General features: G+C 61.7%; 1 protein-coding gene across 1 annotated transcript; it reads right to left on the reverse strand.

Moving 5' to 3' along the window:
- Positions 1–4,301: 4,301 nt before the first annotated feature.
- TMEM222 (transmembrane protein 222) lies at positions 4,302–11,294 on the reverse strand. The gene is made up of 6 exons (XM_066564978.1): positions 11,174–11,294; positions 9,466–9,550; positions 8,828–8,859; positions 7,778–7,874; positions 7,374–7,504; positions 4,302–6,514 (listed from the first exon to the last, which is right to left on the reverse strand). The coding sequence occupies exons 1-6, from the start codon at positions 11,287–11,289 to the stop codon at positions 6,427–6,429; spliced, it is 549 nt and encodes a 182-aa protein (XP_066421075.1). The 5' UTR covers positions 11,290–11,294; the 3' UTR covers positions 4,302–6,426.
- Between the last annotated feature and the right edge of the window lie 3,384 nt (positions 11,295–14,678).

Consider the following 14,678-nt stretch of genomic DNA (forward strand, 5'->3'; position numbering starts at 1 on the left):
AGACACCCCCCAGCCCAGGACCTGAGCACAGTGGGTGCCAACCCCGCCACAGCAAACCAGGGACCCCCCCCAGCACACACAGGGAACCCCAACGCCCCCTGCCCCCCTCGGGCGCCCTGGGACACCCACCAGCCCCCGGCCCCCAACATCGCCTCGGGAGGGGTCCCGGGGGCACGAACCGGCTCTGCCCGGGGCAGGGAGGGGTCCCGGGGGCACGAACCGGCTCTGCCCGGGGCAGGGAGGGGTCCCGGGGGCACGAACCGGCTCTGCCCGGGGGCGGGGGTGATACTGCCGCTGTCTCCCCACCGCAGCCGCTCGTATCCTGTTCACAGCCGGCACACGGGGGGGTCCCCCCGCCCCGGAACAGAGCCACCACCTAAAAATGTCACCGAGCTCTGAGCCAGGCCCCGTTCCCTTGGGGTGCCCCAAACCGAGCCGGGAAGGAGCAGCGGAGCCTCCAGGGGGGTGCTGGCGCCCGGCCCCCGCCCCGCACCAGTCAAACCAGTTCAGCCTCCCCAGCGGCTCCAGCCGGGGCTTGCACGTCCCCCTTTTCTCACTGCAGGCAGCCCGACAAGATTGGGGGGGGGGTCCAGACGGTGTGAAACGCCCCCCAGGCCCCCTCCCCAAAGTGCACCCACGGCCGGCCCCTCCCGAGGGGCCGCCCAGCCCCCCGGCAGGTCCCAGAGCCCGGGGCCCCCCCCTCGCCTCCTCCCGGCACCAGGGACCCATCCCGGGGGGCTCGGGTCAGAGCCAGGTCTGTGTCACGGCGTGGGGACAAGAACAGTCACCCTCAAAGGGGAGCCCCCAGCCCACGCTCCTCACAGAGGGCGCAGAGGGAGGAGGGTGCGCAGCCAGAGGAGCGAAACCAGCCCCCCCTGGGCCCCGCTCAGCCCCCCGGGCCCGGCTCAGCCCCACGCCCCCCTCACCTGCCCAGGTGCGGGGCTCTCCGTGCCCCCGGCAGCCCTCGGTGCCCCCGGCCCGGCCCGGCTGTGCCCGGGGTGACTCAAGCGCAGCCCTGCGAGCGCCTCCGCGCCCGGCGGCACCAAAGCAGGGACTGGAGCCAGCAGCACCCGCCGGACGGGACTCAACTGGGCTGAACTGGGCTGAACTGGGAGGCGTCAGCGCCCGGGAAGGGGCGGCGCAGCGGGGATGCGCCCGGGACGGGGGCACCCCAAGCCTGGGGGAGACCCCAAGGGCGTGGAAAAGGGGAGGGGGTGGGAGATGTCCCCCCCTGGTGCCACAGCGGGGCTGGGGGCAGGATGTGCCTCTGGGGCTCCCGGGAGAGCGCCTGGGGGAACTGGGGGCACTGGTCTGTGCTGGGGCTGGGGGAGCAGCACACCCGCCCCCTGCAGCCCCCACCCCAAAGCGTGGGGCCCCAGCTCCCTGGGGCTTTGCAGGACCCCATCCCCAGGGCGCCCCCAGTCCATAATGCCTTCCCAGCCCACGGGACGGCCCCAGCCCCCTCCCCAAACCGTGGTTCCCCCATCCCATCCACCCCCAGGGCATGGCTCCCCCATTCCCTGCCCCACAGATCCATCCACCCCCATCCTGCCCTGAACAGCCGGGGTTCCCGAGCAGCCAGGACCACCCTGGGCACTCAGCCCCACGCAGGATGGGGCCAGCAGTGCCAGGCAGGGATAAACCCCGGGCAGGAGCACCACAGCAGGACCTGTGCCTCAGTTTCCCTCGATGCCAGAGGGAGAGCAGCTGGCTGGGGGTGGGGGACAGGCTCCCCCCCCAGCTCTGATGTCAGATGGCAGCACTTGACGAGCACAGGACTGCAAGAAAAGGGGATTATTTTTAGCCTGGTGTCTCAGGAAATGAGACTTCGGCAGTGGCTTCGTGTGTCTGTCCCTGGGCCACTCCCCTCCCTCCCTGTCCCCCTGCAGGGCTCTCGCTGCTCAGCTCTGGGGGGGTCCCAGAGGAGGGGATCCCCCCGTCCCAGGGGTGTCCTGGGAATGCAGCCAGGCCTCTGCAGAGCAACAGGGATGTGGGGACATCTGAGTCCCCTCAGGGCTTCCCGTGGGCTGGGACTCAGCTCTGGGTCACCCCAGGTGGGCACCCTGGGCCCTTTGCTCTGCAGCACCCACAGTGAGGAGCCCTTATGGGATGGAGAAGGGCGTGAGGAGAAGTGGGACACGTCCTGCAGTGTGTCCCAGCCCATCCCTGCTGACCCAGGGGTGCAGAGAGTGCGCTGGGTCTCAGCCACAGCCTCGGGTGCTGGGGACGGAGGCTGCACCAACCGGTGACATCCAGGAGCACCCAGGAGCACCCTGGCACCTGAGCCAGGTGCTGGGCCAGCCCTCGGGGATGGTTTTCCTTGCAGGCAGCTTGCGGGGCACAGGGGCAGGGGCAGGTTCTGTCTCACCCGGGTGCAGCCCCGAGCCAGCGCTGCCAGGAGCGAGTCCCAGCTGCTCCCAGCCCTCCTCCCCTTCCAGGTCCTGCTCCTCAGGTCTGGGAGGTTCAGGCAAGTCTGGTTCTCCTGGGGGGAAACTGAGGCAGGAGCAGGCACTGGAGCATGGGTGGGGACCCAGCAGTGGATTTTTGGGCGGTGGGGAAGCCCTTGCAGCACAGAATCCTGGCTTTGGCACGGCCACGTGTCCCCCCAAGGCATGGGGACACCTGGCCCCTTCCTCTGCGGGGGTCTCAGCCTCCCGTGCCCTCTGCCCTCCCCGGCCCGGTGATGTGGCACTCAGAGAAACGGTGCCACCCACGGGAATGGTGCCACATCCCCCGGGACAGACCCCAGCTCCCACAGGGACAGACCCCAGCTCCCTGGGGCTGGGGGCCCTTTGCTTGCTCCTCCTTTTCATTTTTTATTCCAAATCCCCACAGCAGAGCAGGGAGCCCGAGGGGTTTCCAGCTCTGGCTCTGGCTGGGAATGGCACTCAAGGCCTGGCTGGGAGGCCGGCGCTGGGTCTGGCCCCCCTTCCCTTCCCTTCCCCTGCCTGGGAAACAAGGAGGGATCCGCAGCCTGGGAGGCACCGCAGCCCCCGCAGCGTCCAGAGCTCCCAGCGGCACGGGTATCGCTCCTGGGGGAGCCTTTGATGCACCCACAAAGGGGGCGCCCCCTGGGACCGCTCCCCTCGGGCCAGCTGCCCAAAAGTGACCGCATTTCAAAGGCGGGGACATTCCCGGCTGCCCGCGGGGAGGGAGGTCGGGACCCCCAGCCCCGCTCCGGCCCCGCTGCCCGGCGGGGTCGGTCACACGCGGCCGCCCCAGGCGAGGAGGGCGCGGGGGAGCAGCGGGGTCGCTCCGGGATGGATGGATGGGGGATGGATGATGGATGGATTCCATCCATCCTGCAGCATTCCCGGCCCCCGGGGCCACGCTGGGAGCAGAGGGGAGCAGGGCTGGCACAGCAGCCTCCTGCCCGGGGCACCTGAGTGGGGCACACTCGGCCCGACGGCTTCCCTCCTGTGACTGAACCCCACAGCTCGTCCCACAGAGCCCCTGAGCTCCCGGCAGCAGCCGGAGATTGATTGGGAAACCCTGCCAGGCTCGGGAGGCTCCCTGCGGTCCCAGGGGCTTTGCATCCTCACCTCACCTCCCAGCGACAGATGTGTGAGGATAAAGCCCTGAGAGCCGCCTGCCAGCCCGCAGGAGCTGGGCTTGCTGCCTGGAGGGGCTGAGCAGGAGGATCCAGGTGGTTTTCCATGAAATGGCTGCACCATGAAATCCCCTGGCCTCGGACACAACCTAATTTTAAGGCTGATGTACTCCCTGCCCACAGCTCCAGCCTCTGGATGTCAGATGGAACAGAAAATCAGTGGCTGCATCTGCAGTCAGCAGGCACAGCTTCCGCTGCTCCCAGCTCAGGCAGCAGACCCTGCTGGGAGAAGGGAAAATGAGTCTGGCTCTTTGCTCCTGGCAGCCCCAGGGCCAGGCCAGGCGTCCCCTCCCCTGGGAACGATGGGGGCTCTGGGCTGGGAAGGGAAAGGAGCTGGGAAAGCAGCGCCTCCAGAAAAAAGGACACAGACAAAAGGGAAGCTGTTCACAGCTGAAGGGAATCAGCCTTGGAAAAAGGCATCTCCCACCCCAGAACACTTGGCTGCCCCTGCCCCAGCATTAAATCCCGGGAACTCTTCCTGCACTGCAGGGGTGGGGAATTCTCCTGCCCCCCAAAGCTCCTTCCCAGCAGCAGGGTTGGGAGTTTTCCCTGGAGCAGGGAAAAGGGTGAGTTCATGAAGCCAAAGGTGTGGGAGCTTCGGGATCCTTTGGGCAGGAGAGGGGCCAGGGAGATCCTGATCCCAACCCTGCTCTCGCCTGAGGGCTGGGAGCAGAGACAGCACTGGGAGATATCCACAGAAATCAGTTTATTTCCCTGCCGTCGGGATTATGAAACCACAGAAGCAGAGTTTAAATATTTACAAAGAAATCCAGCGCCCCGCAGAGATGAAGGGAACAAAGGATGAGGGATGGGGGCTCGCCCTCGCCATTCCAAACTCCGCTCTGGTAAAAAGCATCAGGAGCAAACGAGAGGGAATTTCACAGTGGGGTTTTGGAAGTCCAGGGGCCCCCTGACACCCCCAAGTCTCAGCTTTGGCAATTCTTGCAGAGCTCGTGGATGAAACACGGACGGGAGGGGCTCGAGGTTATTGCTGAGGGTGGATCCAGCCCCGGGGCCGGCACTCCAAGGAATCGCCCTGAAATCAGCGCGAGGGGAAGCTCTCCCCTCTCCCAGCGCTGGGCAGCGCTCCTGGGCGGAGACCAGAGCTCGCAGCGCTCCGTGCTCTCCTCCCGGCTCCCTCCGATCAGGATTTGGGTGCCCCAGCAGCCTCCATCCATGCTCTGAGCACGGGAAGGGAAGGGAGGGACTGCACAGAGCAGCCAGCGCTGCTCCAGCTCCGGGCTCAGGCCACGATGGGGTGACAGAGGGACAACAATGAGCAGGAGGTCTAAGGGCTGGTTTAAAAGTGACCGAGGAACAGGGGAAGCACAGAAACGAGCTCGAGGAGGGTCCAACCCTCCCACATGGCTGGAGGAGCGGGGAAGTGGCACCTGGGGAGGGGTCTGAGAACCAGAGGGCTGACACTGAGCGGGCTCTGCAGTCAGAGGAAGCTGCAGACATGGCAGGGACCCCAGGAAAGCTTTCCTGCTGGCCACAAGCACTCCTTGAAATGCATTCCTTGGAACCCATCAGGTACTGGGGCAAAGGTGTGAGTGGAAAAGCCCCTCTCCCCCTCTGCAGTCAGCAGGGACCCGCTCAGCTGCACGTGGCCCTTCAGCCAGGCTGGGGTTAAAACTGCCCTGGCTCAGAGCCCTCCAAACCCAGCCCCTGCAGAGCAGACCCAGCTGCAGGAGGGGTTCCAGGTCACACCCAAACTCCCTCCCTGCCTGGCACTCGGGAACAACCCCCCCATGGCCCATCCTACCTGAGCTGTGCTCCCCACACCAATCCCTGCACAGCCCCCGTGCCCAGCTGTGCTCCCCAAAGCTCCCTAAACCATTCCTCAGTCACCAGCCAGGAGAAGCCTCTGCCCCAGTTTCTGCTGCAAAGCCCAGCCAGACAGGCAGCTCCCAGTGCCTCCACCCCGTCTCCAGCCCCAGGCTCAGGGGCTGCTCCAGCCCCAGGCTCAGCTCCCTGCCCCAGCTGCTGCCTGCCCTGCTGGGAGCTCGGGGATAAAAGGGAAACGAGTGGCTTGTGAGGATTGCAGCGCCAGATTTAGCAACAGAGAGCCCAAGGAGAAGCAGGGGAGTGGTATTTTCTCTGGCACAAGCTGAAAGGGACCAAGGGCTGCCTCCCCAAGCTGCAGCAGGCTCCTGAGGGGTGCACCCTGCCATGAGCTGTTCCCCAGCCAGCCCTTCAGCTTTCCTGCCCTTCCAGGCTCACCAGCAGGACCAGGGGAGCCGGCCCTGCCACGAGCAGTGTCCCACCTCACCTCCTGCCACTGCTGGGGCCATCCCTGAGTGCTGGGGCACCCCAGCCTCCCACAAGAACCCACACCTCCCCTCTGGAATGTGTGCTACTGGAGAGGTGTGCCACAGGGAGAACAGCAACTCCTAACTGCAGACCCAGGGAACTGAGGAAGCATCTGGTGAGGAGGAGGAAAGCAGGTGCTCAGAGAGACCCTCCCAAGGTGGATCTGCTCGTGCCACTGCAGGAGGCAGAGCTGCCTTGAGGCTTTTCTTGGCACTGAAAGCAAAGGTGCCCACCCCTCCCCTCCCCTGATCCCATTCCCACCTCCCCAGCTGCAGAAAGGGAGAGGGCAGAAGCTTCCAGACCCCTGACACCGGGAGACACCATCGACAGAACAGAGACAGGAGGAAAAGAAGCCAGCTCCAGGAGAGGAAGATGAGCTGTCACGATGGAGTGGGGCTGCCACCTTCCCTGGAAAAGGCTCCCAGAGCCCCAGGCCTCCATCCTGCTGGATCAGTCACAGTTTCTTCCTTTGTGTGCTCAGGAATGGGGGGCCAGGGCTGCCATCACCGCAGGTGCAGGGTGAGAACCACGGTCACAATCACCCCCAGGAACAGGACAAAGGGCAGCCAGGTCTTCACAAACCCCCCTATGCTGCAGGAGGAAAAGGGGACAAGGTTTCAATGTGAGAAACCAGCAGAGACAAAAGGATGGGAGAACAACTGGAGAAATCAGAGGGAGACAGATGCCTGACTGTTACCTGCTGCTGGCACTGCCACACACCCCATCCTGGAAATTTGGTGTTAAAAGCTGAGACTCAGTTAGAACCACAAACAACAGGGCTGGAGTCTCCTTCCAGCTGAAATTAAGTCAAAGACAAGCCCATTTCATCCCTGCACAGACAGGAATGGTGACAGGAGGCCACAAAAAACGAAACCCCATTACCACAGGGCTTGTCATTCTGACTGCTGGTGGATTTAACCAAGACAGCTGGAGCTGTCCAAAAGCAGGTGAAGCAGCTCCTCCAGGACAGGGAAGACTGCACAGAAGTGGAGCTTCATGAGCCTTTCCTTAAGGAAAGCTCGGGGTTTCCCTCTGCAGTGCAGTGGGAAGCTCCACAGCAGCTGGAAATCAGACCAGTTTTTATGTAAACAAGACTCAAGAGAGGGGAGGGAAACCAGTAATCCTTGGAGAGAAGCCATCCTGTGACCTTATGTTCTGACCTATCCCAGCCAGAAGACAACACAGAGTGAGATTTGCTTTAGCCAGCATTTCTCAAATTCCAGGCACTCCAAACCAGCAGCCAGAAACAGGATTTTGGGAGCAGCACCTAGTGCAACCCAGCAAGCACTCCTGCTTCTCCTGCTGAGCACAGGCAGTGACAGCACCAGCAACACACCCACGGCTTGGGGGGATGTTTCTCCCTTCTCTGTGGGCCAGGTGATGCTTCAGAGGGCTCAGGAGAAGGAAAGGGCCCCTTCTGCTGCTGAATCCAGGCTGTCCCTCAGCTCACCTGACGTATTTCCCGTAGAGGAGTGTGAAGAAGCACAGTTTCACCATGTTCCAGGAGGTGCTGTTATCATATCTCATCAAGTTTAAGGCCAGAGCCACGTGGGAATGGCAGTTGTCACAGCAAAGGTTGTGCTGGAACACAAAAAGGGATTAGAAATCCTGTCCCTGAGGTTTGCCAGCCCTGGTGGCAAGCCCCAGGTCTCACCCCCACAGTGGGGCGAGGAGGGATCCCTCCCAGCCCTGCAGAGATACGGAATGGTTTGGGCTGGATGGACTTGGAAGCTCCTTGCTCCAACCTGGCCTTGAACACTCCCAGGGTATCCAGAGTGTCTCTGGGATGCCTGGAGCCCCTGGGGGACCCTCCCTCCCTGCCTCCCCCCAGGCAGGACAGGACAGGAGCTGTACCATGCGGTGCTTGTACTCCTCGGAGGCGTCGTGCACAGCCGTGTCCCAGGCGTTGGGACCCGTGGCATAAACCTTGCTGGGATCCAGCTTCCAGTACCTAGGAGGGTGAGAACAGCTTCCTTGGCATGGTTCCACTGCTGCACCTGCCCCAGTGCTTGCTCCTTGGTGGAATCACAGCCTCAAAGGAGCCACGAGGCTCAGAGACCAACTCCTGGCCCTGCACAGCCAGCGCCTCTGAAATGCACAGAGCCCAGCTCTTGTTGCCATCTCATCACAGGGGTTCCATGTTGTTGTCTCCTTATTGCAGAAGTTTCACACCTTCTTGGTGTTTCTCCTGGGCAGCTCCTCAGAGCACTGACTCTTTCCTCTTCACAAAGCAGCCACTGACCCCAGCTCCCCTCTCACCCAGCCACCCCACTCTTTTACAGCATCTTCTTCTCATTGGGTACAGCTGTGGCCTGTTAAAGTCAGGCCTGCTCCTAATCTTTGATAATTGGCCCAGCTGCAACTCCTTAGGGGTAAGATTACTTTCTACACTATCTTTATTTTCTTATATTCTATCCCATACAAGCTCTGAGACAAGCAGAGGCAGCAGAAAGGCTGCTCAGCACCCCAGACAGAAATCACAGGGCTCAGGGGACAGCCCTGAGCTGCTCCCACGTCCCAAAGGAACCCCCCAGCCATTGTGAACACAAAGCTGAGCTGGGAGACACAAAGCCAGCACTGACAGGATGGGAGAGACCTCAGCTCACCAGCACAGCCAGGCAGTGTTTACTCAGAGCACTGGTTAACATCATCCTAGAACAGTTTAGCCTTTTCTTTTCCTTTTCTCTAGCAAAGGCTCCACACAGCTCTGGATATTAACACCACCACGTTGCTGTCATGCTGCTAAAAAGATTTAATTTAATGTGGTTTCCTGAAAAGCAGGGACACAGTTGCCACCAAGGTGAAGGAGGGCAGCTGAGCACCAGGAAAAGCAGTGTCACAGCTCGTCTGTCCCCAGGAGCTGCAGGGCAGCTGCTCAGTTTAATACAAACATGCAGCACTTACTTCACAGGTTTCCCAAATGCCATGTTGTCTTCCTACAAAAACAAAAGGAGAGCTGTCTCAGGAGGCTGAAGGCAATGTTCAGGGCATGGCTGGTGCTGGAGGTCCCACAGGTGGCTGGCTGAGTGATCCAACTGCCCCACACCAATCCTGGGGGTGCCTGGGTCAGGATTCTCCTTGTTCCCATACTCCTGCTCTGGGCACATTTACACTCCACACTCAGTGACACCACTTACCTACAAGTGCCTTGTTCCCCTCCCTTTTTCTCTTTAAGTGTTAATATTTTGTTAACCCTTGGTTGCAATTGTCTCAATCTATTGGGAGCATTAATTATGCCAAATTAAAACCCTCCTTTCTTTCAGAATCCCCTGGACCCTCAGCAGCTTAAGAGGCCTGGCACACACCTGATGCTGAGCAGCACGACAGAAACAGCCACGCTGAGGCAGCTGAAGGCACTTCTGCTCCTCAGAATTAAGAGAATTTAACTCCTGAACATGAGATTTTTTTTCCCCTTCTCCTCACCAATTATTATCAGGCCCCCAGATGAGCTCCAGTGGAGCAGCAGGAAGGAGCCCAGACCCTGAGAGGGCCCTGGAGGTGTGATTTGAGCAGGAGCAGCAGGGGAGGGCAGGGGTACTCACGGACACAAAGTAGGGCCCCGCGAAGTCGCGGATGACGCCGGCCGAGGTGCAGATGCCCATGTGGCCAATGATGGGGAACAGCCACCTGCGAGGGACAGGGACACGTCAGGGGGCACCTGGCCCTGCTCCTGCCATGGCAGCGGGGCCAGGCAAGGGCTGGCAGGGACCGGAGCACAGGGAGAACACCAAGGGAGCAGCCCCAGCCCCGTGGCAGGAGGCTGGGAGGGAGCACCCCACCCCAAAGCAGCACCCCACCCCAAAGCACCCCGTGCACACCAGGGCAGGGCAGGGCAAGGCACGCAGGGCACACACACCCAGAGCCACACAAACCCCTCTGTGCAGCCAAGCACAAAGATCAGATCCTGCAGGGACTGCCTGGGCACAAAACCGGACTTTCCACTCCAGCAACCAAAAACCAGGTCGCCCTGCCCACCTTGCCATCATCACGCTGCAGCTTTCCACAGCAACCCAGATCCAAGCTCTCCAGACAGAGAACAGAATTCCTGGCTCTGGCAAGGGTGTTCCCTCCTCTAAAAGATCCCAGTGTTTCACTGACCTTCTCCCTGATGGGTGCTTACAGCCCCAGGGAGCAGCAGACCTTTATCCAACCCCCTTCCACCACCAGATCTACATCCCAAACCTTTCCCTCATCAGATCAATATCCCAACCCCCTTCCACCACCAGATCTATATCCCTAAACCCTTTCCCTCAGACCTATATCCCAACCTCCACCACCAGATCTGTATCCCAAACCCTTTCCCTCATCACACCTACATGCCACCTCCTCCATCACTATCCCATGGGAGTGAATACTCCAGGTTCTGTTCCAGCCCTCTCCCACCTACTCCAGCACCCTCAGATTTGCTGATCTCCCTGATTTCCCTCTCCTCTCTCCCTGAGGGCCTCGGTGGCTCTGGCAGCTCCCTTCAGCTGGGGTTAGGAATATTAAAAAAGCTCTGGAAAATCCTCCAGGAAAAGGCCGAGGTGAAAGTTTTAAGCAATCAAAAAAGAAAAGAGATAAAAAGGATCAAAGAGACGGCAGGAGGGGACGTGCAGCCTCTCCCCGGGCCGTTCCCGATCCCGGCACACCCCACCCCACATCTTGTACCCGACTGGGAGCCCGGCTCGGCAAACATCACCTGACGGGAACCCGGGGGAAGAGCAGGTGGAAAAACAAGCCTCGCTGTGCCCAGACAACCCCCACAGCCACAGCTTTGCGCGTTCTCACGAGCGGAGCAGAGCTCCGAGCTCTCCCTGGAGCCTGCCCACGCTTGGCCGGGAAGGCACAGCGGGTCCCGGTGATGCAAAGGAACGCACCGAGACTCCCCGGGGGCACGGGCTGCTCTCAGATCCCTGCGCTCCAAAAGCGCTTCCCACGTTCCCGACTCGCTCCGCTCCCGCAGGGACAGGCCCGTTCCGCACCGGGCCTTCCCCCGCTCCCACGGCCGCGGAACGAGCCCGTCCCGGGCCGGGGCCCCGCGGCAGCCGAGCGCCCCGGGACGGCAGGCGGGAACCGGGAGCGGCAACGGGGACCGGGAGGGGCGAGGGGGAAACCCGGGAGAAGGGCTCGGGAGGGGCTCAAGGCCCCGGGGAAGCGCGGGGCTCCCGGGACAGGCGAGGGGAGGCCCCGGGGGAGGCGCGGGGGTCCCGTCCGGGCCCGGCCCCCGCCGCGCCGCCCGCCCCGGTGCGGCCCCGGCGCCTCGCTCACGTCAGGACGGGGATCGGGGTCCACACCACGCAGTGCGGGAAGCGGCCGCGCTCCGCGTCCGGCGCGGCGCCGCCGCCGCCATTGAACTGCTTCATCCCGGGCTCCGCCGCCGCCATGCCCGGGGCGCGCCCGCAGCGCGTCACTTCCGGCGGGCCCGCGCGCTTCCGGGCACCGGGAAACCGGGAGCGGGCCCGGGCCGGGAATGGGAACGGGAATGGGACAGGACCGGGAACTGGAACAGGACCGGGAACGGGACAGGACAGGGAATGGGCCGGGGCCGCAGCCGCAGGACCAGAGCCCAGGTCCGGGCCTGGGCCCCCAGGGCCGGGAGCAGGGGGAGCCCCCTAAAGCCCCGAGGGGAGCTCAGGGGCAGAAATCATCAGAAATTATCCGAAGTAATCAGAAATTATCCGAAATAATCAGAAATCATCAGAAATAATCCGAAATCATCATCCCACGGAGCCTCCGGGACGGGGGAGGAACTGTCAGAGCAGCACCAGCAGAGGGAAAGCCCCGGGTTAGGAAAATAACAATCGCTTTATTAGGAAGTTAAACTCGAACTACAGGAGGAAGCTGGAGAAATGTGTTTATTCCAGATCCCCACCTACCCCAACCCTGGGAGCACAGTGAGACCCGCGGGGCTGGGCGAGCACAGCGGGGTCAGGGCTGCCCCAGCCCAGCCCAGTTTGGGGCTGTCCTGCCCCAGGCTCAGCAGAGCTGCCCGTGCCCCCTTCCAGCCCTGCGTCCCTCCCCATTCTCCTTGGAGCTGCTCATTTCCCCTCATGGCACAGCCAGGGCTCTCCAGGAGAGCTGTGGTGGCACTGCCCTGCCAGGGCTTGGCAATAAAAACAAACACTCTTTATAAATAAATAAATAATATAAATAAACCAAGAATCCCTTTCTGCATGTGGCACAGAGGCAGCACAGAGCCGAGGGGGTTTGGGGACTGACAGACCCCGTTCCCCACACTCATCACAAACTTACAGCTCCCCCTTTTTACCAACATTCCTTCACCAAAGGCTTCTCCCTGCTTTGTGCCCTCCTCCCCTCCCTGCCTGGTCCCTCCTGTTGGGCTGGGCCTGGCCGTGGGTGTTCTGCATTCCAGGGCAGAGCAGCAGTGGCACAAAGAGCTTTGGACCCCGAGGGCTCCAGGGGTGAGCTCTGCCCACCTGAGGGGCCACCCCGAGGGGCCCTCCCCTCTGGAGGGGCCACTGGGCAGCAGAAAACGTCACTCCAGTTCCCTCTCAGGGTGTCCTCCCCGCCCTCAGACCACAGCAGCTCCCCTTGAGCTGTCTGGTGGAAAGGAATCCACAAAACAGTCTGTCTCCAAAAAAAGAGAGAAAGCTGAGCAAATCAATCACTGGAGAGCCAAGCCATGGCTGGCGCTTTGGTTTCTGCTTTCCTCTTCCAGGACAAAGAGCAATGGGTTCAAACTGAAAGGGGGAAATCAGCTTGGACAAGAGGAAGGAATCCTCCCTGTGAGGGCAGGCAGGCCCTGGCACAGCTGGGGCTGCCCCTGGGTCCCTGGCAGTGCCCAGGGCCAGGCTGGGCACTGGGCTGGGAGCAGCCAAGGGAAGGTGTCCCTGCCCGGGCAGGGGTGCAGTGAGATGCCCTTTAAGGTCCCTTCCACCCCTGAACATTCTCTGATTCCATCTTGGCACTCGGGATGGCAGATGCACACAAAGGTTGTGTTTCACTGAACACTTTTTGTTCGGCAAAGGAAAAAAGCGCTGGCATTGATTTGCTGCAGGCCAACATAAATATCAGAGATTGTGAAAAAGCCACAAACGAGGGCCAATGTTCACATCAGCTAATGTGGTCCTGCCACATCGCTCGGATTAGGCAATGGATTTGCTCTTCCTGCTCATGGCTGGGAGGCTGCTAAGCAGGATATCACCAGGGAGCAGCTCCTTGGCAGAGCCACACGGCGGGGACAGCGCGGGCAGGAGTGTCCCTGCAGGGGCAGCTGTGACAGGAGCGTCACCGCAGTGCCACCTCTGACAGGAGTGTCCCTGCAGTGCCACCTCCCTCCTGGGGCAGCTGTGACTCCTCTCTCCCTCCCGAACCGAGTGCAGGAAGGCAAACCCCGCTGCTGGAGCTCGGGAAGAACACAGCTTTCCCCAGGCTGGATTAAAAAAAAAAATAATTAAAGCCCGAATCAATAGAGCACGGGCTGGCTGCGCAGCTCTTTGTGTCTGTCAGGGAAGCACAAGGGCTCTCCAGCCCCGGCAGAGCTCGGCTGAGCTGGAGCTGACAGCAGGGTCTTCCTAGTGACAACTGGGAAGCTGCTGCTGTTGTGCTGCTATTGATCTAAGCAGAATACAAAACACCTGAAGTCAGCAGGGAAAAATAGCTGCAGTTGGAAAAGGAGCTGTGGGGGGGAGCACAGGGAGGGGAGAGCAGGTAAGAAGTTCTCCATGCATAAAATTAAAGGCCAGGGTTTTATTGCAGCTCTCCTGCCTGACTACAGCCCTGGATCGATGTGCAGAGCAGGAATGGTGCCATCATTGTTTGTGCAAGCTCTCATTTGAGGAGGAACAAAAGGCTTTGCCAGGGGATGGCTCCTGTGCCTGCCCTCAGCCAGACACCCTCAGGACGGCGGGGCCGGCGGGTCCGGAGCCTTCCTGAGGGGAGCCATGGGGAGATGCACAAACTGTGGCTCTGTCCCAGCCCATTCTGGGGGCTCGGGGCACTCTGGGTTTGTCCCTGGGTCTGTCCCAGCCCAGCCGGGACCCGGGGCTGTCCCGTTCAGGCCGGCTCGGGGCAGAGCCGGAGCAGCGGGCGCCCAGCCAGGCCCTGCCCTGGGCACCCTCCCTGCTGTGAGAGCCCCAGCGCTGGAGAGGCAGAGCCAGAGCTCTCAGGAGGGATCCCCTCCCCCGGCTGACACTGCAAATGTCACCGAGGCTCGGCTGCCGATGACACCAGGCCTGCGTCCTCCCCGGCCGCAGGGAGCCTGCGCTGGGCTGCGATGGATTGTTACCCTGCTCTGGCTGTGCCATCCCCTGCTCTGGCTGTGCCATCCCCTGCTCTGGCTGTGCCATTCTCTGCTCTGGTTTTGCCATTCCCCTCTCTGTCCGTGCCATTCTCTGCTCTGGCTGTGCCATCCCCTGCTCTGGCTGTGCCATCCCCTGCTCTGGCTGTGCCATTCCCTGCTCTGGTTGTGCCATTCCCTGCTCTGGTTTTGCCATTCCCCTCTCTGTCCGTGCCATCCCCTGCTCTGGCTGTGCCATCCCCTGCTCTGGCTGTGCCGTTACCCTGCTCTGGTTGTGCCATCCCCTGCTCTGGCTGTGCCATCCCCTGCTCTGGTTTTGCCGTTCCCCTCTCTGGTTTTGCCGTTCCCCTGCTCTGGCTGTGCCATTCCCTGCTCTGGTTTTGCCGTTCCCCTGCTCTGGCTGTGCCATTCCCCTCTCTGTCTGTGCCATTCTCTGCTCTGGCTGTGCCATTCTCTGCTCTGGCTGTGCCATTCCCCTCTCTGTCTGTGCCATCCCCTGCTCTGCTCTGTGCA

This window comes from Molothrus aeneus, chromosome 23 (assembly GCF_037042795.1).
Source record: "Molothrus aeneus isolate 106 chromosome 23, BPBGC_Maene_1.0, whole genome shotgun sequence".
NCBI classification, from domain to species: domain Eukaryota; kingdom Metazoa; phylum Chordata; class Aves; order Passeriformes; family Icteridae; genus Molothrus; species Molothrus aeneus.

Coding starts and splice junctions, on each gene's coding strand:
- TMEM222 (XM_066564978.1), bottom strand. CDS start 11,289: ATGGCGGCGGCGGAGCCCGGGATGAAGCAGTTCAATGGCGGCGGCGGC. Junction 7,505..7,777: donor AGGAGTACAAGCACCGCATG/GTACAGCTCCTG, acceptor TTTGTGTTCCAG/CACAACCTTTGCTGTGACAA. Junction 6,515..7,373: donor CTCTACGGGAAATACGTCAG/GTGAGCTGAGGG, acceptor TTCCTCCTGCAG/CATAGGGGGGTTTGTGAAGA.